Here is a 23,102-nt window from a genome sequence, read left to right as displayed (position 1 = left end):
TCTCTGTTTGAAGTTTCCGAATGAATTTTTGGATCTAAACTTCTAGAAATTAAGATTAGAGTGAAACATGTTTCCAGAAAGTTCGTGGGTGATACAGCTCCTAAGATGGAGTATAAGTTTAAACTATATGGTTCGAAACGGTTTACTCCAATTCTCCAATGATTTCTTACTTTCTTCTGTGTTTGACTTTATTTTTTTTCCACCTTTTTTTCTTCTTTCAATGGGGGTTTGTCTCCAACCATCCCAACACTCTGACTGGCCAGTCTGACGTGGGATTCACACTGACCTCCCACCCCGCTAGAACATACCGGGCTTAGCAGGCAGCCAAGTTTTCTGGCCTGCCAAATTCAACTGCCGACAGGGCTCGACGGGATTTTTGCATCCTTCAACTCTCGCGGAGTCCGTGATCCAACTACAGGGCGACTTGACTGGAAAAGTAGACACCCTCGGAACTTGTCCTATTCAGGATTGGGCAGGGTCGTAGGCTGTGCCTAAACCCTGTTAGAGCCCTGTTAAAAAAAGTCCGGGCGTTCTAATGATCTTATCCTCTACGGAGTATTTGCTGGGGAAAGTACTGATGTGCAAAAATAAAATGAAAAACGTCAAACTCATCGGATATGCCCTACGTCGGATGCGGATCGGTCGGGAATCCCGATATCCCAGTACTTTTTATTAAATGCGGTATTTAAGCTTCCTGTAACTCTGCTAGACGAGGTCCTACTACATGTAGAACTTTGTAAAAACCGACTGTGTGGTACATAACTTTATGTAATTCTCTACCCACTTTCAAATGTTCTCATGCACGAAAGCCCTACGGAGTACGGAAGTATACAACATAGACTCGATGCACATAATTAGAACACAGCTTCCCCCCCCCACTCGGGAGTGTACTTCTGCGAGTACTCTCCAAAGGATTCATGAATACCAAGATCTGAAGCTTGCCATGTCATCATGCCCGGTAAGAAAACCGATCGTCTTGGACACAGTGGAGACCCGATGCAGGGACCTCACTGGCTCCATGCCAATTCCTCGAGAAAGCCCCGGCTGTTTCACCATCTTCGGGCCCTTAACCTATTTCAGGTATGCTCGGCTGCTCATCATGGGTCTCCCTATTTAACCTGCAACCTGCCTTACGCGTCCTCCCAAGAAAATCACTCCAACAGAATCCACCCCCATAAAAAAAATTATTCAAGCAAATAATGCAGTAAAAAAAAAAAGGGAAAGAGGGGAGAAAATGAAGAAGGATAGAAAATTTAGCTTCTTAAAAGGATACAAAATAAAAAAGAAAAGAAAAGAATCCCTTTATGGCTTTGGTGTTGGCGTATACGCCTTACGGCCCTATCAAGGACCTACTATGTGGTATGTATGACCCTATAAGGTCCTCCATCTCATACTGAAAGGAAGGTGGTATCTCACCTCAAATTTCCGACCGTGGCTGTGCCCTTCTTTTCGGTTTTCGAATCGTTTAATCTAAATTTTATTTCATTTTATTTTTCTTTTCATTACGGAATATCCAACTGACCTCCGGAATTCCTCTCTCCAAAAAAGCCGCATCACTTGCCTGGAACTGGATTTGGAAAAGGGGGAGGCCCGCATGTCTGCGGTGACCGGTTCTCGCTTTCTCATGGCCATAACCCGGTAAGATGCCGAGTGAGAGTTATTTCTTTCGATCGCCGAGATTTGATAGAGAGTTTATATGGTCTGGATCGTCTCCGGGTGGAATCCGTCCATTGTACGAATGTACTACTTACTCCGTTTACTCCATAAAGGGGGGCGTGTGGGTGTCTAAGCCCTCTTCGGTGATGGATACGGGCTTTGGCAAGTAATTACCGGCTAAACTTGTTATGTTATATTATACGAAGGGATGGGGAGATGAGGAGATGATCTTATTATCTCTCTTCTGCAAAGATCTTCAGGCGAAGCTTCTTATCGTTGCCCATTTGGACTTGCAGATCGGATTGTCAGTGGACTGATATATTACGCATTGCATGATCATTTTGTTCAAATGAGGTTCTTAATCAGGAGATCGGTAAAGCAAGATATTTCGTGATGGAATATAGTATGACGAAATGTATAGGTGAAAGATGATGATCTTGTCTCTTTAACGCTATTCATGGTATCCCCCCCCTGTTTACTCTCCAATTCGTACTATGACCTGCACGTTGATCGCTCGTGCTTCTCGCACGCAACAGCCGATGCATGTTCGTCCAGCACGACCGATGAGAGCGTGACTGCCGACTGAAGCGCACCACGCCCGAACAAAAGTTTCTTTGGATCGAGATCCACGTGCGTCAATTACTAGAATTTGCGGGGTCCCATCTGCCGATAAGGGTGTAGCTTGTGGTGCAGGGTGCTGTGGAAGTGAAGCGAGTGGAACGTTATTCCATGAAAATGATTTATGTAATGGGTGGCCTGGTAGTCGTTTGAAATCGCTCCAGTCTGTGGTCTTCTGTGCAGTATCGTCTAGACGATGAGATAACACGCCCATGGGTGGACGGCATTCATGTGCAGATATGAAGCGAACATTGTATCGGAGGGGTAGAGTAATCGTAGTCGGGTTTGAGGAATCTAAACCAATCTCAAATGAAAGAGATGCCTGATCACTGGCTATGATATTTCTTCTTCGAGGTGTATTCACTGCCAATGTGAAGTTGCTCAAGGACACTGTAACAGTGGACCTGGTAGGCTCATCTATCGGCAAAGTAAAGGCATCAGCGGTGATATCTCCTGTGCCAAGCGGTGTTGATTCTAGTGCAAGTTTGCCTCCTTGCTTGATTCTCGGTCGCCCCGCTGAAGCTGGCATCCGCTCAACATGGACTTCAAACCAGCCTGGATCTAAAGCGCTGAGGGTATTCGCATCGCGGGGGAGAACATCACATCCAACCCAACCCATACAGGTCTGAGCGCCGTTCAAACTAGACAGAACCCGGCCTACGATGCAGGCTTTGCTCCACCAGCTGCGGCTCTCGTAGATGAATCCGCCGTATAAATTAGCTGAGGGACCGAGGACTTGGATAGCGTCTGGATCGTTTTCCAGTATCGTTCCAATGAGAAGGTGGCTAATTCCTTCGCCGGGAACTACGAACCCCGAGAGCCAAGATCGAGAGATCCAACCCAATGTCTCGGCTGCGTGAGGATCGCCATCTTCCATGCAGGAGCTGCGGAGTCTAATGCAACGGCGTGTCTGGCTTCGGGTGTACATATCTTCTTTCGCCAATCGTACGGCCTGAGATTGCTCGGTTGTATTTCCAGGTGTCCGTTGTTGACCATCGGTATCTACCGCGGGGAGAGTCAGAGCCTCGCCGCCATTCCGAAGTTTTTGCTCGAGAGCAGTCTTTAGTGTATCGAGTTTTGGCCATCCGATGTTCTCGGCGAAGACATATAGGCCTTCTAGCTGTTGGCGGATGTGTGGGGAACTGATTTCGCATTTCCAAGCTGATCCAATATCAGGCTCGGAGTGTGATGTCAGTCGGCGATTAATTGACTCGATAAATGAAAACTTGTGTGCTTTCCCACCGACTTTATCTGTTGATGGCTGAGTTGAACTGCCAACTGGCGAAGGCGAAGGCGAAGCTCCGGGTGAACTGGTAGTCGGCCCACATGAAATTTCAAGGTTGTCAAGAAATCGACGAACAACAATAAGATCCCAATTCACTTTCCCGGATCTTAGTTTGTCGAAGTCATGGAGCTCTTGGATTGTCATCAGTCCACCATGAGGGTCGTGCAACATACCCATGCGAACAAATGCATCGAGTCGAATGATCAGCTCTGCAGCGAGCAACAGTTGGATTAAAAGCCATTTTCGCTCCATGCCAGAATTCAACCATGGTTTTTGTGCTGAATTTGGGTCGCATTCATTCATGCAGTCTCCATCTCCATGGGGCAGTGCCTCCCATAGAATTTGACCCGCTCGGAAGCGCCATTCTGGTAGACTGAAGTCTATCCATACTCCAGGTGTAGCCAGTACAACTGCCAATGTTTTGATTTGCGATTTCAGACTTTCGGGCTGCCCGGGCATTATATCTGCAGGTGGTGGATGTGGATGCAGGAACTGGGTATGTAAAATATTATGCAATTCATGAGGTGTTTCCAGGTCGAGAACTGTCATTGTCGACCCATCGAGTAATATGTTCAGTCGTAGTTGTCGCAGATGACTGAGACGTTGCACCAGTGTTCGAAGATTAATATCTCGAACCCCAATTCGTTTCCATGCAGCTGGACCTTCTCGCAGTAATTGTAATCTGTCGAAGACCGCTCCACTCAAACACTGCGAATATGGCTTGTTATAGCTATCCATCAGCTCAAATGCCTCTGTCGCAGGAAGTTCTGAAACTCGCTGCATGTTCGGTGACTGTCTCGCTTTTTCGGGTGGTCCAGTATATCGAGCTGCATCGGCCATATCGAACTCCAGAAAATGACGGTATCCCACAGTCCCCGGCTCTCGTCCATTATTAGCTAACATGTTTGGCACTTCGAACACACCAACGTCGAAAGAGGCTCTCTTGAATCCTCCAGAACGGTGCCAGCTGTGCAGCTGTATTGGAACTCCACCTTTTACAGCCCAGTCATCTGGTACTGGCAGGTGTGCGTGTAGTGTACAAAGCGTGAATGAAGCATGCGATAATGGCTTGCGATCTAGCATGCGTAGAATTGACGGATTATGTTCATCCCATGGGAAAATCACTTGCGGGTACCAGCGACCATGCTTGCCTCTCTCGAGTAGAAAGTGAGGTGCCCCAGATAGTATGGCTTTGACATCCTTTTTGGTTAGAGTCGAGCCATCTGGACTCCCTTCTAAGGGTTTAATGGCTTCATCAAGTCGGAATTCCAGGTAATCTTGAATATTATCCGGTTGCTTGGGCTCAGATTGAGCTCCTTCGCATGCTGGTTCGGGGCTACTGGGGGTTTTGGGCGTTGGTGGTCCAGAGCGAGAGTGTGAGCGAGAATGAGAGCGATCGCGATGACGACTACTATCTCGGCCACGTTCACCGCTACTAGACCTCCTAGTGTCAACGAGGAGCGAATTTTGGCGAATCTGTAGACACCATTAGTTACTGGATCTTTTATCTCTTTTCCATTCAACAATGTTGTAAGTAATGCCCCTTGTCCTCTCTCATTTCCACTACGTAATTCAAGGTAAAGCCAATCTTACCGGAAGTCGGGATTTCGGTGGCGACGAAGAATCCGAGCTTAATGAGCTGTCGCTCTTCCTTCGAAACAAGCCATGAAAGATACCTGAATCGGTCGATGGAGCTTTGATTTTCTCTTCTTTTCCCTGGTGCTCGCTTGACAGGTGATGTGCCAGTGTATCCTGCCCAGTGTGGTCTGTGTCAGCCACATCTGAGCTGGACCGGCGACGACCAAAGAGGAATGTCATTAAAGATGATTGTATGGATTATGAGATGTACATGACAGAAGTGTGACGCGGATGGCCTTTTTATGGTGAAATAGGATTGCAGAGATAAATATGAAGACTTCGATGTCAGCCATGATGTAGCATGTAATCGGGTCAGTCGGCTCGTGGCGGATCACTGGAAACGGTTAACGGCAACTACAACGGAGTAGTAGATGCCGAGATTGGGCCGAGAAAATGACGCTTTTACTTGTATACTGCATGTACATGGTGTTAAACATCCACAACAGCCGATATTTGGTAGCCATAATTATAACATATGGTTTACGATGGTTAGGTTGTTTTTATGGAATGAAAAATATATAGTTGAATAACACTAAAATACTCTAAACAGCCTTGTCCGACGCAATCCGCTCAGTAGCCAGTTTATTATGCGAGTCCTCTTGATCAGCACTACTAGGTGTTTCCATACCCTCTACAACACCAACCGCACCACTCTCTTCATAAACCTCATCTGGTAAAACTGCTCTTTCAATCTGAGCCGCCCGCGCCGGAAACCACAAGGACAACCCTACATAAACACCTGCTGTGGCGAAAAATCCCAACAACCACCCAAACTGATACGGATGCACACCCTTGCCCACAGCAATCGATGGATTAACCGCATTAATCAGTCCAGGCAAGTTAGGCGCAACGCCAATCAAAAACGCCACTATTGCTCGCCAGTTAAATCCAGATAATATGTGCTCTGGGAATCCGGGAACGATGAATTCGTAACGATATGTCGGGTTCCATGGCTGATAAAGTGCTAAAGAGTCATAGCGACGACGGTTAATGATCCAGTAATCGAATAGCATGATTGCGCCGATGGGACCTAGGAATATTGCGTATGCAGACATGAAGTTGAGGAAGTTTTCTGCGGATGCGAGGATTTTCCAGGGCACTAGGGCCCAGGATAGGAGTGCGCAGAGAATTTGTCCACGGCGGATGTTGATGTATTTTGGGGCTAGAGCTGTGAAGTCGTTTGCGGCTGAGAGGGAGTTGGCGGAGATGTTTACGCCTAGGGAGGCTAGGGCAAAGGATGCGGCGCCGAAGAATCGACAGGCTCGGTTGGGCCAGTAGCTTATTAGGACTGTGGGGTCCCAAGGGATTGAGGTGAGGTTGTAGTGGGATTGGCCGGCGGAGGAGGCGGCGATGCCGATGAAGGCGATGAAGGTGAAGATTATTGGGAGCATGGGGATGTATAGAAGTTGCCAGCGGGGGTTTATGCGGGAGTATCGGGAGAAATCAGACTGGATGATGGGATTAGTTGCTTGGTATTTCTGGTAGTATGGCTGTGCCCAGGTGGTTCAAGTTCTTGCTGAACTTACTTGGTTCACACTGAGAGTGGCATAGTTCCCCAGAACAGAGGTCATGTTTGCTAGGAACAACCAACTATACTTCGATCCTGAGACAGAAGCAGATTGTTGATCGAAGATACTCCCTCCCCCTTTCTCCGCTGTAAATGCCCAAATCAAGATCGCGATCCAGGCAATCGGCACAAGTATAGACTTAACAGTAAAAAGCCACCGCAGTTTATTTGGATGCATGCATAGGAATGGAAATTGGAATATCCAAAAGATCAAATATGCGACCATTCCATTACTCGTGATTCCTTGGTTCTCAGGGATCCCATTGTGAAGAGTTAAATAACTAGGCCAAATAGCACCTAGCATGACCCGGACAGCATTGCCACCATTAATGTTCTGAATTGCGAACCAGAAGACTGCAAGAATCACTCGTGAGACTATGGGGATGTATGAGCCCCAGAATCCCCAGCTGGCGCGCGCGATCACAGGGAATGGGACGTGGTAGATTGCGCCGACGGTTCCATTCCCTGCGATCACGAAGGAGATGATGAAAAATGATATCGCGACGATGGCGATCGCTTCTTTATATGTGAGTCCTACTGCTATTATACTGCTGGCGAATTCCCATGTCGCGGCGTTGAATGCGTCGGATATCCAGTAAGCTATAATAGGTTGTGATGGTTAGTTTAAGATGTATCTCCGTTCTCCGAAGGGATGATGCTTGGTTACTCACCAATCAAGCTGGCTACGCCCCATTTGCGTGCTAGTAATGGAATTGGATCGAGATCCCTATTCGTCCATCTTGCATTTCCTGTTGCAAATGCCGATTGAGCCTGCGACACCTGGAGTCGAGGCCGGGTGAGACGCATCTCTATAGATGTTGTGTGGTGGAGCGTCGGGTAGTGGAGATGGAAGGCAGAACTGGAGAGAAACAAGAACCAAGAACCAATTACGACTTATCGAATCTGACAAAAGAACGTATGTTCTCGAGTAACCTTGAGAATAGAACAGGTAGTACATCGGAATGAAAGGAGATGCAGAGGAAGAATATAATATGATGCATCGTCCATCTCTATCTGGATGACGCCGTGATAAGCATGATAAGCATTATGCAGTTGATAAGCAAAACAACGAATCATATTGAAGATGCGCACTGACTTGTTGTGCATTAGGTCTAATATCTCGTATCGGCAAGATTATATATGAAAAAACTGTTAGTAAATTAGAAATGCCAAGGGTTTTACACATGCAGTTATCTATCTGCACTGCGGAGTACTCCGGGGTACATACTAGTATCGTGAGATCTAGAACTGTCAAGGCTACAGAGTCTTAGTCTGATAAAATGGGGGAAAAAATAAAATAAAAAAGCAATTCATTTGCCCCTCATCCTACGCATAAATACTCCATGTCTCCCGTCGAGTTAAAATCAGAGAGCAAATGTTCCTATTCCTTCTCGCCAGGAAGTCGCACATCTTCCCATCCCCGTCCATCCCCAACACCACCAACACTCTCGTATGGTCTAATCCCCTTCCACTCATCAATATCAATCCATCCAATCTGCTGCACGTCTCCAAATCCACCAATCCAATACGCACTAGTGACCACCATCCGCGCCCAAAAGCTAGAATGAGGCGACCTCGACGCACCAGGTAACCACACCTTCGCATCGGGATGAGAATCAAGGAAACACCGTTCCAGCTGGGCGGCACTGTGCGCCGAGAGCTCGGGGAGCGGCTCGAGGTATCCGAATAACGTTACACGGGGAAGTGCAGCTGGACTCCGTGGGAGACCGGGATAAACAGGGACTGCCTCTTCGAGATGTTCCCACCAGTCTAGTTCGAGGCTGAGATTTGAGCCTGCGCCGATGTTTTTGAATGTTGTTGCGACGCGGAGGGCGAGGATCGTTGGGTCTCCGTTATCGGAGTGGGATAGGTCGGAGGGGAGACTGGAGTCGCAGTCTGCGATGTATTCTCGCAATCCGATCGGAAGGCCTGCTACTGAGGTTGGGGAGCGGGTGTTTGGTGGGGGTGGGGAGGGGAAGATGGTTGAGATCACGCCTGATGAGGACTTTGCGAGGAGTCGTCGGGCTAGAAGAGTTGACTCGAACCAGTTGGGACGAGTGAGAGTTTCGATGTCGGGGGTTGTTTCGAGAGTGTGAGCGCTTGCGTCGCTGCTCAGTAGGGCTTGGATATCGTGGGGAATAACAAAGGCCTGCGTGAGGGGGACTGAGCATAGAGCTAGAAGCCTGAGGACTCGAGAGACCATTTTGAAAGATGATCAGAGTTGGGGCTCAAGGATTAAGCTGAGGATATCTTGTAGCCTTGGGTCTGTTCTTGTATTCTTTGTAGAGAAAACCAGGCAAGGTTGGAAGAGTAAAAGCCGTTGAAGAGGGGGACGAAAGGGTGCGGAGAAACCGGAATAGCGGAATCCAGCATCGTCTGATCTTATCTGATCGCACATTCCCCACTTCAAATGCACGATATTTCCCTGTGATGACTTGGTCATAGAATGAGCTGCAGGGAAATCATATGACTTCAAGAAAGGTAAATCCAACCTAAATACAGTTGAATTGATACATATTCCCCCCAACCGAAGTTACTCTCACCGATCGGAAGCTTTCCTCATCTTCAGTCGCACTACAGGAGCTGCTGTCTACATTAAACTGGAAATTTTACTAGGAAAATTACTGGAAAAATAACATATTCCATCAAGAGCTGTACGATTGGCTATCCGTAGATGCGATGCTTCCCAAGCCGGACGCCTCAAATCTCCCGATGCCCCATGGCGCCTATCACAGTGCCAGGGAAGGAAGACGTAGTACAGGTCACCGCGGTCTCGACTCCTCCCCATAAGCATAGGAGTTATGTAGATAGAAAGAAGAAAAAGAGATAAAAAACAGACCGACCCATGCCCACACCACACTCCATGTGCAACAAAATAAAATAAGATAAAAAAGAAAGGCAGAGGGATGACGAGGGACCAAAACCACGTACATCGTACACATTTGCAATAATTGAGAAACACGCGTTTTCTCTGACACAAAAGGCCGACTGAGATCCCAGGAAGAGTAGCAGGTCACGTATGAGGGGGTATTTACAAATGAGGAAAGAGAAAAATGGACGTCAACCATGGGATTCAGTCGTCTTTGTGCCAAGGGGAGGGGTATTCAACTCGAACAGAAGAGAAAGAAAGGCTTTTTCTAGACCTCCACATAAAAAGGAAAAAGGAAAATGAACCGTTCAGTTCAGAAAGTCTGCGCGTATACTTGGGTTCAACGCGACCTTGTGGGCTTCACTGCCACAGCAAGCGCGTTTCATGCCCGCCGGTCCGGAGAGGGAGGATCCATCACCGACCATAAATGAACGAGCGAGGTGTCCGTCTGGAAGGACCATGGATGTACCAGGAACACCAGAGGCGCCAGCATCAATCAGATGGCGGACATGGCTCTGAAGTAGCATGTCGTCTGATCCGGTACGACCGCGTTTACGGCTATGACGCCGTTCTGGGGTAGCACCAGAAAGTTCACAGAGACTTTGCGCGGCCTCGCTCAAACTGGAATCCAACGAGTAATTAGAGAGGTCTGGGACAGAACCTGTTGTGCCCGGGTAGGAATCCGGAGAGCTGTATAGATCCACAAGAGAGCTCTCATCGATTGGAGAAGCAATAGCCAAGGTCTTGCGACTTTCCTTCAAAGCATTGTTGGAGCATCGCAGAGTGGCCTTGACAGCCAGTCGAGGAGGTGCAGGAGCACCTGCGCCCGAGGCATTTGATGAAACGGATGAAGATCGTGAAGATCGAGACGATAAAGTCGACACATCCGACACCATAGAATCCGGTGATGAGGCGGACGAAGTGGATCGAGCCAAAGATGAACGACGAACCACCGCCGGGTATCCATCATAAGAGTGAGTCCGAGCGTAGAACGAGAGAGGAGGGCGCTGATCAAGTGTCGAGCGCGCCATACCCATGTTCTGTGCCTGAGACATCGCTGTACCAATGGAAGGACGGCGGATTCCGCATGCCGCCATGCTCGCAGCAGGAGCGTTGGCAACATGGGACTGGGGGGTCATCTGGGGAGTAGGCAGCATGGAAGGACGCGGAATCGCCGGCATCGACAGATTCATCGCATAATCCATGCGTGGGGTCGGCTCCAGAGTCCGGGGAAGAGTTGAAGGACATGTCGGCGTCTGTTCGTGTGAAGTCGAACGGAGGTACTCAATGCTGGGTACACTACGCGGCGGCGGGGATTCTACTAATCCCAAGTCCATCCCACTCATGGCGGAAACAGGGGTCATAGGCTGCTCCGGCTCGACCGACTCTAGCTCGGGGGTCAAACGAGGCAGGACGGTTCGCCAACACAGGCCCTCACTGACGGGAGGACCACCGGCGCCGGGGGTTAGCTTGAGAACAAGGTCAGTCCAACGCTGAAATGTAGCCTCGGAGATATGCAAACGCCAACCAACCGCCTGGAGAAACATCAACTCATTCTGGTTGATTTCCAGTGTGTTCAGACCGGAGATTTTGCTCCAGGCCCGGGCGGAGTAGTTACGATCTTGCAGGTACTTTGAGGCCAAAATCAACGCAGCAAGAAACATACGGCGACCACACTGCATGGCTCGCATCATCGACTGATCACGAGGTTGTTCCTTTGTGAAATCATGAGCGGGCACATGCTGCTTGATCTTAATGAGATAATATAATGCCACCTGCAGAGTGCTGTAGCTGGTACGCGAGCGTCTCAAAGTTTCTTGGATAAATGTTCGAAGAGGAAGGACTCCTTTCGATCCGGTCGCGGCATCGCTGCGGGATGCCGTGGCGGACAACGGCCAGATATTCTCAACGATTTGAGATGCTGTGTCTTTTCGGATAGAAGGACGGAAACTTAGCCAAATGCACTAGGGTTTATAGAGAGAAGAAGACACTGTATTTGGCACAACTTACCGACAAGGTTATCCACGAAGTTTACCTTCCGCTCGGACTGGCGAAGCAAGCATGGTGGCGGGCGTGCGGCAGCAGGACCACTGGCCGCAACATTATGAGTGCGCCGGGGATGCATCCGCATCTCAGGAGGTACGGCGGCATCTTTGGCAGGAACTCCCTTTGCAAAGGCGCGGGGACATCCCATAGATCTCCCAGCCAAGTGACTTTCTCCTTCATTTTCCCAAATCACATCGACGGGGTTGGTCGCGGTGGAAGAGATGGAACTCTGGGAGGCGTCGAGCGAGAAAACGGAAGAGGAAGAAGACGAGGCGGAGGAGGAGATAGAGGAGGCATAAGGGTGAGCATGAGATGCTTTTGATAAACCTGGGTTTGACGAATGCAAACCCAAGGCATCCATCCCCGACATATCCGTCGGTACTGCGGGATTCATGAAGGCTAGACTCGAGGGTCGGACTTTCAGGTAAAACGCGACCGGGGTGGGTAAGGAAGAAGGATAATCCAATTTTTTTTCAATATAACCGTTAAACAGGGAACCGGGAACGAAGGCCGAGGAGACAGAAGCCGTCTTTGGGGATCAAAGGCGACGGCAAAGCCTAAAAGATGTGGAGCGCCAGTTTATATCAAGGCGTTTTTGTTTTCCAAATGATTAATGATTCACCAGAGGAGAAGTACCACCGGTGAAGGGAGGAGTTGAAGGTGTAGATAGTATAATGAGGTACAAGGCGTTGGAAGGCGTTGGAAGGGGGGCAATGAAAGAGATCAAAAAGATGAAAATAGTAACAAGAAGAAGATAATAAAAGACAGTAGTCCGATCACACCAGTGTTGTGGCTACAGATTTATACCGAGACACGGATGGCGCAAGTGTCTTTGACGCTGGATGACTCGACTTGATGAGGCAAAAAAAGATCTAGACGAAGACGACGGAAGCGGCGGCGAGGTAGGAATCGATAGCGGCAACACGGGCGATCGTGACGAAGGACACAGTATACATTTTGAAGCAGAGAACGTAGAGGGAAATGGGATTCAAGGCACCCAACAGACCATGAATAGGCACTTAGAGGCTGAAGTGACTATCTCAAGGCAGTGGTGGAGGTGCTAGGCAGATGGAGACTTGGGGGCGGGATGACCAGGTATGACTCCGGGTATCCGAGTGGTATCCGAGTGCGGAGAGGGAGAAAGGGAAGGCGAAGATGTGTCGGAGAGGAGAGATGGAGGGAGGAAGAGGAAGAAGCGAAATAAGGTATGTGTCAAGAAGGGTCAGAAGTAGTTGGAGAGTGCGGGATGACTCTTAACTCTTAAGCATTAGGGGGGGAAGGAAGGAAAAACCGCAGACTCAGAGAGGGAAGGCACGATCGGGTGTGACTAAGAGCGGAAAGAGTCACGGTGTGGCGAGGGTGGCGGGAACAACCTGAGATTTACTGTAGAAGAAAGGATATATTTTATTATTTTATCATTTATGATACTTTATCTTTTAAATTATTATATTTTATCATTTTATTTCATTCTATCCTCCTTGTTCACTATCTACTATCATGAAAGTTTTGTGTTCGGGTCTTCCGTGACTCATGTTCAACTCTGGTTCCCCGTATACAGGGAAGATGATATTTTTACCAGACTTATACTACAAGACGATACAATTGATAATAGTCTCTATATAATGTGGGATATAATAATACTATTTACCTCTGCATGTCAACTTATCGACATTAAAATATACTAAGCCGCATACAATCTATAAATCATACTATAATTATCATATAACCCCAGACTATACTGTACAATCTGCACATAATCTGTGCTGGGGCGCTGGGCACTACAAGTGGATGCCTTTCAGTGTTCCGATGTTCGGGCTTGACTCATACTTTTCCCCTTTGCCACGCTGTTCTCCCTCTATTTCAGAGTCTCCACCAATCACATCCCCCACAATGCCCCGTTAGCCTCGTTTTCATTGGCGTGATCGGCGCCCATAAGGCCCAAGTAAGGATGAGTTATGCCTAATTTCTTAACACAGCAATTCGCTATTCTTAGTTCCTTTTTTGCACTGCCGTCATCCCATGCTCTCCCAGTGGCCACCTGGGCACCAGCCACCCCGGGGCTTCCTCAATCAGCAATCAGCAATCACACTAAAGCAGACTAAGTCCATGTTGCGCATAAGACATCCTATTCGGTGATATCATCAGTGCCCATCACAAAGTAATATCTCTACTTAAAGAATATTCTCGGATTATTTCTTCTAAATTGGTATAATGGTATAATGGCATAACACTTTCATTATTAAACGCTGGGGCTCCCCCAGTGGCTCCACTTCCAAGGTTCGGCGGTTATTCGTATTGATTAATACGTCGCCTTCAGCCTCCATCTTGGAATCGAATCTTATGGAAAATCACAAATCACTACTGCAAGTAAAATGAGTTAATGGATTGCATACCGAAATCATAGCCCAATTCGGGCATACACACTCAACTCCTAGTTCAAGCCAGATATGCTCGTCATACCCTCGATCGGGTAACAATAAATGCCTTGGGTAGATAACCTGCAACCAAATATACTCCACAGTAACTAGCGACCGTAGATACAGATACGTCGGCTGACCTGCTACCCCGTGATAACGTGACTCTACCGATTTGATAGCATGGATAATATTGAAATCCAGATATTGGATTGGGTTATATGTCGTTCTCCACTGCCTAGAATGAGTCACTTTCCTGAAGTTATCTGAGCACCTGGGGTATTACGGCCTCTATGCAGACTACTCGGGTCCACAATAGCGGGGATTACTGGCATTCAAGGGCTCTGCTTTCTTTCTATAGCCAATACTTTCTCTTGAATTATCTATCGGGCTTGTTTGGGGGTTTTCGTGGCTATATGACCCAATAGACTTATCAACTACCTAGATCATTCTTTGTCCCTCTATAGATTTGAGGTTTTATAGGTTGAAAGTTGACGGTATATCTCTTTGGCTACCTAAAAATGCACCATAGCTAGCTCGCCTTTCTCTTCCCTGTGTGCAATCACGGCATGTTATGATCTGGGTAGTTACTTAGAACTGGGTAGGACCTGAGGCTACAATGTGGTGATATTCCCTCACCATGTGGCAGCTCTTTCCCCATTTCTATCCAAGACACTATATGTATGTATATCTTAAGATAGCAGGATTGAAGCTTTACTTGGCGATATCCCACGGGCCTCAAGAGCCAAGGCTGTAGATGCGCCCATGCCCAAAAATACGCATGGGATGCGATCTCTATGTGCAACCCGTGTATATACTATACTGCATGTCCACTCGTCCGAAGGCAGTTAACTATGACTTTCGCGCCTTTGGATGGCTTCATAAATGATACTTTGTTAATGCCTAATCTATATCTAATAATGTAGATATATCGTCGGCGGTTCGTCGCCACCCGCATAGTATGAGCACATGACATCCTACTTGACTCATCGTTTCAAGATTCAGCCATCTACAAGGTAAGCACTTCCCGTAACACCGTCACCAGTCCCCCTACTTCCGCCTCTGTTGCCTGATCAGTCTCCAATATCCACAATAAATGACTCCAACAAAACCACATAGAAACTCAACTTACCACTATTATAATGCAACAAACTCACTCGTACCACCCCATCATCCACATCTTCCAGCCCACACACATCCTTCAGCAACCGATGACTATACATGTGTCCACTCCGGAATCCATAAGATGACCGTGCCTCAACAGCCTCTACTAACTGCTGGCTGCCCATCCCACGCACGATGAAACTGATCACAGGCACACGTAGCTCCTTCGCGGCGCTCGGCTCGCCAATGATAGTGATCCGTTCATCGCCCCGCAGGAATGCAAGGAGAATCTCCTGTAACCGCTCCTCGTGAGCTGCCATCGAATCCCATGTGGCGCTCGAGTTGGGCCCAAAGTACTCCACTACCAGTGGAATGCTCTGAGTTAGCTCGTAATTGGCTGATGCTAGATTGAGCTTTAGATCTAGCGTATCATTGGGCTTGAAGAAGTGGCCCAGTGACTCGATTTGCTCCTGGATTCGTGATGAGGCGTACAGTTGTGCTAGGTGGGGTCCGTAGACTTTGTACCAGGAGAATGCCTAAGGGTTCCGTGCGTGTTAGGTTAGTGGATATGAGACTTATATAATGTCGAAAGGAAGGAAATAATGGATATTGTTAGGTAGGCTTACGTAGAAGTCGACTCCGAGCGCCTTCACGTCTACCTGTCGATGCGGCGCGAGTGCAACCCCATCCACGCAGAGGAGTGCCTATAATAATTCATAGTTAGCTATGTCTCGGTCTGTAATACTAGGTAATGATATCGTCTTGGCTTGACATACTCGTGGATGCGCATGGACGGCATCGGCAATCTCGCGGACTGCGGTGATACTTCCTGTGATATTCGAGGCGTGGGGACAGGTAACCAGTCTGGTCTTGTCGGATAGTAGAGTCTTCAACTCGTTGACATCACAGATGGGGTTTTTGGGGTTCGAAGATGCCCACCACTTGACAGTCAGTCCGAGGCGCTCTGCGACCCGCACCCATGGCGCTGAGTTGGCTTCGTGGTTCAGCTTGGAAATGATCAACTCATCGCCAGGTTGGAACTTCAGGGCAGTTGAAAGATTGTGAAGAAGCTGAGTGGTTGATACTCCAATGCTGATCTATGAGATATGTTAGATATGCATTGATTACTTCTGCAAGCTATGCATGTGTCCTTTTCTCAGCTGCTGGATGTTTGGGGTAGTTACCTCTTCTGGCTGCGCATTTATGAAGCTTGCTCCAGCCTCATATCCTATAATCCATGCACTGGTAGACTCTTTCGAGACTGGGTAGGTAGCTCCAAGTTGAACATTAGAGCTCAGCAGGTAAGATCGAATACTATAGACTATGTTAAGACCCCATCTCGTCGTAGTCATCCTGATGTTTTACTCACGAATCCGCGACTGTTGAAAGTACCTGACTTCCTCCTGGAAATACATTGAAAATATCCGAATATCAGATATGTGTTCTCTTTCTGAATCTGTTCATGATGCTTGAGGATCCACGTACCAGCATTGTCCATATAGATTTGCTTCTGCTGCAAGGCCGGGAAGTACCCGCGGGCAGTATTCACGTCAAATGTTCCAGGTGCCATGGTGCTTCTATCTGTATCTGTACAAGTGGTATACTCTTCCCTCGTAATGAAATTGAAATTGAAATGTGCGATTTGTGATTTGTGATTAGGGACGTGGGTTGCTCCGAACTTGAAGAGGGGTAGCACTGGTGGATCTATGACGGACTTGCTCCGGCCGAGATAAACAGTGCGGAAACCCTTTCAAGCGTCACAATGGGTCCGAGTTGTAGATGTAACGCTTTGTCGTGGCTTTGTGGCATATGAGATTGCTAGGTATTCTAGATATCTGGTGAGATTCAACGACTCCTGGACATCAGCCTTCAAATCACCTCTACAACTTGAAGCTAAGGTGAGTCTAACGAACTAAGAAAGAACTACAAAGAAACATGACGAATGTATGAATTTGGCAACGAATATATTGCTTCGATCGGGTATATCCATGTACAATCATAAAATGTAGAAAGAGAGAAAGTGATCAAGAAACACGCAAACCCCCGAGAGTGCAGAGCAGCCTATAGACACCAGGACATCAAGATAAAATCGCTTAAAGCCCATTAGAATTTATCGAGATCGAGAACCTCCTGCGCCAGGTCCATTATTCGAATGTGAGGCATCATGCACAACGCAAAGCAGATACTTCCGATCGGGCACGACGACAATTTCGTGTTTTCGGGTTCGCATACGCAGTAGCTTTACTTCTTCGTCTTCTTCACGTTCTGTACTGTCGCCGTCTTGGTCTTCCTCGCGCGGGGTGCTGGTTCCATTTATCCCATAGGAAGTGTCGTATCCTCCGTCCAATCCTGTTGTGTGGTTCTCACTCGATTGCTGGGGCGGTCGGGAAAGTGAAATCCCCAGTGCGGAGGCACTTGAGACAAAAGCGAATATGTGCGCTGCTAGTGCTTCTGCTTGCGAGGGTTGGTACGTGATTGGTGCAGGGGTAGTTGGTGAGGTGGGCGTGGAGTCTGATGGTTGAGGGGGTACAGTGCTGTCGGTTGGAGGTGCGGTTATAGGTGTTGAGCGAGGGTTAGGCTCTTGGGGGGCAAGCTGGCCGGTGCTTTGGATAATAGAGCCGTCTTTGCGGGAGAGAATCAGGGTCGATTGAACTCCTGGGCGGGAGGTGAGGTGGGAGAGCAGTGCGGTGACATGCTGAGGCACATGTTGTGTTCGCTGGATGGAATGGTTAGTGACTATTCGTTTGAGTCTTTGGGACTTTTTCAAATCAAAGGATTGTATATTGTAGCAGGAGAGCTTACTGGTTGGTTGGCCATCTCAGGTCCAGCGGGGAATGTGTGAAAAGAGATTGAATGTGATCGGGGATGTTGATTAGGATGACACAGCGAATGTCATGGTTTGAATTTCAAATTTGACTTGTCATCTGCATGTCAGCCAATATTTTTGGTAGAATAAGCGCTAGTGTGAATTGAACTGGAGTTCAATAATCTCAGGGCTGCAGATTGAAGCTCTCCCGATCTTGATCTTTTGTTATGAGAAGCTCCGATCATGGCCCAAACAAATGACTAAGCATATCACATGGCCGCACGGGACCTGCCTTAGTATGAGAGACGTACCTACCGGCGTTACTAGTAATACGGATGGGAAGACCAAGTTTAAGAGAGAATGTCAAATTCAATTCCAAGTTTCTCGAGAAAATACTATATTTGAAAGGAGGCTGGGTACTATGAGTCTAAGAAGCATTATGAAAGAAGAAAAATGGTATCGTTGAAAGTAAATAGGTATAATCAAGAGGGGAATGTACAGGCGTGTGCATGTATATATCGTAGAAATTATTGGCCAAAGGCGCAAAAAATCTTGAAAGAGATCATCAAGTCATAGAAGTGAAGCATCAAACTTCGGATGGTAGGAAAGAACGTAAATAGAAAAGAAAAACATGAATCGGACAAAAGAATGAGTTATAAGATCAACGCTGTCGGCCCATCGAGCGAGGTCCACCGACACTTGACTTGTCCGATAACCAACCAGCTTCAATATCTTCAAGCATATTGTCTAACTGGCGGGCATTTGCTCGAGCATCACGAACGGATCCTGGTGTTTCAAATCCGCTGAGATCACTACTCCGAGAGGAGCTCATCCAGCTATCCGGTCTTGATGCAAATCGACCTTGGTAGGGATTGCCAGGTCCTGATCCAGGAAAATTGGAAGGAATAGCAGACTCATGCAGATCAATGTTTGGCTTCACCCCAGCATTCAAAGCTGCCATGAGAGCAGCTTGGAGGATTTGATTTTGCCGCTCCAGATTAGCGACTCGATCCTCCAGGAAATGGTTTGCATCGCGAGCGGAGGCTGAGACGTGGTGGTTGCTCTGAGAATCACGCGAGCGCATGGTCGATTGGGAGTATTGGGACTGTGGGGAGAATGAATTCTCGAAGCCATGGTTTCTACGGCCTTGTGGCGTCAATGACCTTGCTGGATGTGGGTAGCTTGGTCGGCCATGACTAGTGCGTCCATCTACCGTTTCATAGCCACGGTGCATTGGATGAGAACGCTGCTTTGGATGCGGCTTCAAGCTCTCGTCATATATATGCAGGCGTTTCTTTGCTGTGTTGGGACCAAAGCCTTCGTCATCGGATGACGGGAGAGGAGATTCAGCTCGACTAGAATCTTCGTACGATGATTCGGGAATGCTTTCGTGTCGGAGGCTGCTTCGAGAGCTATTGCTGCGGGAAATTATTGATGCTCGGTGGTTAGGAGCACCAAAAGGCATATCAACGCCCTTGGAAATGTTGAGTCCGGTACCAACAGGCGCCGTGTAATTACGATGAGCCACACGCTCCACACGCTCGCTGGGTTGTTGCGTTGCTGGATCTGGTGGAAGAGCCGCAGAGGGAGGAGGGGATGGGAGACCGAAAGGAAGATTTTTTCGGTCAACTTGAGGGTTGATTTGAAGTCCCTTGCGGGTGGCTCGTTTTTCATTTGGCTTCTCAAGGGGTAAATGCCCCAGAACAGGAGAATCTGCCAAAGGTTGATGAGTCGTATGTTGACCTCCATTGCGGCTTGGACTTTCGGGCACTTCCTTCATATGAGGAATGCCCACACTCAAAGAGCGCCTTCTTGGAGTGTATTGCTCCGGTGATGTTGACTTGGGTCGCTCTGGAGTAGTTTGGAGGGACATTGCATCGTCCTCATCCTCCGCTGGCTGTCCAGCGTTTATTTGACCAAGGGAAGTAGCTGGACGAGGCTCTGGCTCACGAGGCTCCTCGGCAATAGGGGATGGCTGAGAGTACTGAATGTTAGACATCTTGGAACTAGGCCGAGATGTTCGTACAGCCGTATGAGCTCTTGGGTCAACAGGCGGAGCAAGATTGTTTGATTTCGGAATCGATGGCAATGGCCTTGTTGGAGCTGGTAAAGGAAACGCTTTCAAGGTACCCAAGGCCAATGAAGGTGGGCGCGATTTCTTCTGACTTTGAACAGAGACATTACTTGTCTTTCTGACTTCATTAGGAGTTGAATCGGTGGTGATGGCAGTGCCCAGAGCCCCTGAACACGTCGGCTCCTCGGAATCCTTTGAGGGTGTTTCTGTTCGCTTTTGCTGCTGCTGTTGTTTTTGCTGCTTCTCTGAAACATCTTGAATCTTCTTTGGTGCCGTTTGGACTTCGGCCTTGACAGGCGGCGCAGTCCTTGTGGTGGTCGTCTGATACTGGGGTGTAGCCGAGAGTCGCCATGCATTCTTGCTAGACATACGAGGGGGCGCCACATTGGGGAAAAGCTTCAATGATGGAGGCGAAGGGTTATTAGTAGGCGGATTGGGCGGGGAATGATCTGGTGCTTGGGGTTGTTCAATAGCTTGAACTTGCTCAAGTTCACTGTTTTGAGATTGATCTGAGATGGCCACACTCGGGGATGAATCACTTGTTGGCCGTGATTTGGGGGTTTGATTCTGATCCACCACTTCTAGGCTTGAGCTCGTAGAGATAGAAGGCTGTGGCAGATCATCATCCTTTGATCCACTTCCTTGAGTTTCGACAATGGATGTCGTCGACGACCTGGGTCTGTCAATGCTGTGTGAACGAGCCTCAGATGAGGACCGAGGCATTGGTAGTGTGAGGCTTGATTGCGAAGGAGATATTTCAGTGATGCGAGAGGCAAGTGCACTGGGAGTCGATCGTTGATAAGGAGGAGGTGATGGTTCATATTCGGATAGTGATACAGCAACGTCGAGCATGGAGCCAAAATCGTCTAGATCCAATGATGCCAAGCGACGTTTTGGTTCGCTTGAGCTGCGAGTGCTATCACTTCTGTTCAGCCAGGGCCGGCCAATTGCCTCTATATCCTGCATTTTCGATTTGGAGAATGTTCGTTCAAGGCTGCTCTTAGGCCGATCTAGACTTGTCTTTGAACTATTCTTCGAACTGTCCATGCTATTTTTCGAACGGCTAGAAGTACTCTTGGGCGGCTTTGAAGACATTAGATAACCCTCTCGTTGTAGAGCCTCTATCTGCTTTTGATGATCATCAACCTTTGTTTTCGGGGTTGATTCCTTTTTTTGTCGTTGAGTAAACTGGAGAAGTCGACGATGTAAAGGTTTAAGTTGCTCTTTGGTCATTTCAGGGGTCGAATCTTTCGGCTCGGGGGATACAACAATTGGAAGCGCCGTTGTGGATTCTGGAGAGCCAATTGGTGCTGTAGATGTTGGGGTTGGCATGTTTTGCGTTTGGAAAAAGCTAACTAGATCTGATAAATTCTCGTTACGGGATGGCCGCTCTGCCATCCCCGCTGAGCGAGCTTGAGGTCGTGGTCCACTTGGTCCACGAAATCCGGTGTTTGTTGGAGAATCAGGGATCGAGGTGGGCATGCTTGGAATTCTGCGCTTGCACTGGTGATCCGGCCGATAGGTCGGAACAATGGGACTCGGCGCAACAGCACTTTCATGTACTGGACCCCAACGATGCATACGGGCATCAATTGGCCTGCTTCACAGTTTGACTGGATGCGTGGCCCATAGGGGATCTATATTTGACCAGGAAGGTTGCGACAGGGATGGAAGACTTGTATATAAGTTAGATATCATTTCTTCCCATGCATGGTTCACGTTAAGCGATAAGCTCACCTATTGCATGATAGTAATGACCCGAAAACGACGGAAGGAGTAGCTGAAGGAGGATATATAGGCGACGGGGAGTTGTGGCGAAGCGACAGGTACTATGTAGATAGAGTCCGGTATATACAGAGGGTATTGGCAAGGGGTGTGGCAAAGCGCCTGCAATCAATAAAAACGAAGGAAGTAAACAGGAGACACCCCAGGTGAAACGAGGCAACAGGAGGGGAACAGCCGGGTGTTTAAAGGCACTGCAGGCTTTTTGAAGTTGAGCTGTCTCTTTCCCTGGAAAATCAGAGAGGGGGCCATGTGATATTGTCCTAATCCTGGAATCGTTGATCATGATGCATGATTGATCTAGTCCCACTTTCGGAAAGCAGGTAGCCTGTAAAGCGAGCAGCTCCGGTTGGAGCTAAAATCATTAGTACGAGAAAGGATCACCGACTCCCCTCAAAAGGGGGGGCAGGAACCATCAGATCCACATCCCATCTGGTGCATCTGGTGCCACCGAACGCGCATATCTAGGTGGATCGAATCGGACGGCAGCATGACAATATGACACAGCAGCTGGTGGGATTAGCAAACTATTCTGACTTCGCATGGCCCCATCACTATGCTGAGAATGATGATTGGATCTGCAGGTAAGAAGAACGCAACACAATCCCTCTGTTGCCTTTTTGTTGTACTACCAATATCGCATGGCTATGCGTTCGCGCGAGCACCGTGAACCCCTCGAGATTTCCATCTGGTCTCAATAGCAATTGGACTTCAATAGAGGCACACGCAAGGGGGGGCGCCTGACCCGGTACACTGGGCCAAGTCCTCTCTTTGTCGTTATTCTGTCGCCAGTGCTAAAGTATAAATGTCATGCGGATGTGAGGTATCAGCTTTTACCCCATCCCGCAGCGGGTGTTCGCACTTCGCAGATCATGACCAGGGATCCCCGGAACGGGTACAGGCGCAAAGATGAGCTGCAGGCGGGACCCATGGAGAAAGTCTTTTTTGTTCAGAGAATTTATTTGGCCATTGAGAAAATCACCGCGTTAAGGTGGGAATCGTATTTCATTCAGTAGAGTTTAAGGTGGGGAAAGTGCAGAGTTGTCGGGTCGCCACTATCTGCCGCACTATTGATGTCCCCGCGCCCTTGCAGCAAACCTGTCCGATCTACCAGTTCATTGAATATTGAATACTACATTACTTATTACCCTTACACAGTCCAAATTATGCGATTTGAATTCTCTGACTTTACTGCATTTGATTTCATAATGTATTTGTGTTCTGTATTTGTTTTTAAGTGCAT

General features: G+C 48.2%; 7 protein-coding genes across 7 annotated transcripts; all 7 read right to left on the bottom strand.

Moving 5' to 3' along the window:
- Positions 1 to 2,131: 2,131 nt before the first annotated feature.
- Positions 2,132 to 5,377, bottom strand: N7478_010790 (uncharacterized protein; the record flags this gene model as incomplete). Its single annotated transcript, XM_056927004.1, has 2 exons — positions 2,132 to 5,035; positions 5,153 to 5,377. The coding sequence occupies 2 exons, from the start codon at positions 5,375 to 5,377 to the stop codon at positions 2,132 to 2,134; spliced, it is 3,129 nt and encodes a 1,042-aa protein (XP_056774052.1).
- Positions 5,378 to 5,739: 362 nt separating this feature from the next.
- N7478_010789 (nucleobase cation symporter-1 family protein) lies at positions 5,740 to 7,571 on the bottom strand (the record flags this gene model as incomplete). The annotated part of the gene is made up of 3 exons (XM_056927003.1): positions 5,740 to 6,645; positions 6,724 to 7,364; positions 7,436 to 7,571. 3 exons carry the CDS (start codon positions 7,569 to 7,571, stop codon positions 5,740 to 5,742), a joined length of 1,683 nt encoding a protein of 560 aa, XP_056774051.1.
- A 574-nt stretch (positions 7,572 to 8,145) lies between these two features.
- Positions 8,146 to 8,967, bottom strand: N7478_010788 (uncharacterized protein; the record flags this gene model as incomplete). Its single annotated transcript, XM_056927002.1, has 1 exon — positions 8,146 to 8,967. One exon carries the CDS (start codon positions 8,965 to 8,967, stop codon positions 8,146 to 8,148), a length of 822 nt encoding a protein of 273 aa, XP_056774050.1.
- Positions 8,968 to 9,941: 974 nt separating this feature from the next.
- On the bottom strand, positions 9,942 to 12,073 carry N7478_010787 (putative G1/S-specific cyclin Pcl5; the record flags this gene model as incomplete). Its single annotated transcript, XM_056927001.1, has 2 exons — positions 9,942 to 11,560; positions 11,644 to 12,073. 2 exons carry the CDS (start codon positions 12,071 to 12,073, stop codon positions 9,942 to 9,944), a joined length of 2,049 nt encoding a protein of 682 aa, XP_056774049.1.
- A 3,029-nt stretch (positions 12,074 to 15,102) lies between these two features.
- Positions 15,103 to 16,767, bottom strand: N7478_010786 (putative aminotransferase; the record flags this gene model as incomplete). The annotated part of the gene is made up of 7 exons (XM_056927000.1): positions 15,103 to 15,155; positions 15,226 to 15,733; positions 15,824 to 15,901; positions 15,974 to 16,294; positions 16,382 to 16,511; positions 16,567 to 16,600; positions 16,683 to 16,767. 7 exons carry the CDS (start codon positions 16,765 to 16,767, stop codon positions 15,103 to 15,105), a joined length of 1,209 nt encoding a protein of 402 aa, XP_056774048.1.
- Positions 16,768 to 17,307: 540 nt separating this feature from the next.
- On the bottom strand, positions 17,308 to 18,014 carry N7478_010785 (uncharacterized protein; the record flags this gene model as incomplete). The annotated part of the gene is made up of 2 exons (XM_056926999.1): positions 17,308 to 17,913; positions 18,000 to 18,014. The coding sequence occupies 2 exons, from the start codon at positions 18,012 to 18,014 to the stop codon at positions 17,308 to 17,310; spliced, it is 621 nt and encodes a 206-aa protein (XP_056774047.1).
- A 650-nt stretch (positions 18,015 to 18,664) lies between these two features.
- On the bottom strand, positions 18,665 to 21,658 carry N7478_010784 (uncharacterized protein; the record flags this gene model as incomplete). Its single annotated transcript, XM_056926998.1, has 1 exon — positions 18,665 to 21,658. The coding sequence occupies one exon, from the start codon at positions 21,656 to 21,658 to the stop codon at positions 18,665 to 18,667; it is 2,994 nt and encodes a 997-aa protein (XP_056774046.1).
- Positions 21,659 to 23,102: the final 1,444 nt, after the last annotated feature.

Source organism: Penicillium angulare (genome assembly GCF_028827245.1).
Source record: "Penicillium angulare strain IBT 27051 chromosome Unknown utg000008l_segment0_segment0, whole genome shotgun sequence".
Classification (NCBI taxonomy): Eukaryota; Fungi; Ascomycota; class Eurotiomycetes; order Eurotiales; family Aspergillaceae; genus Penicillium; species Penicillium angulare.
This window is presented reverse-complemented; position numbering and strand designations above follow the sequence as displayed.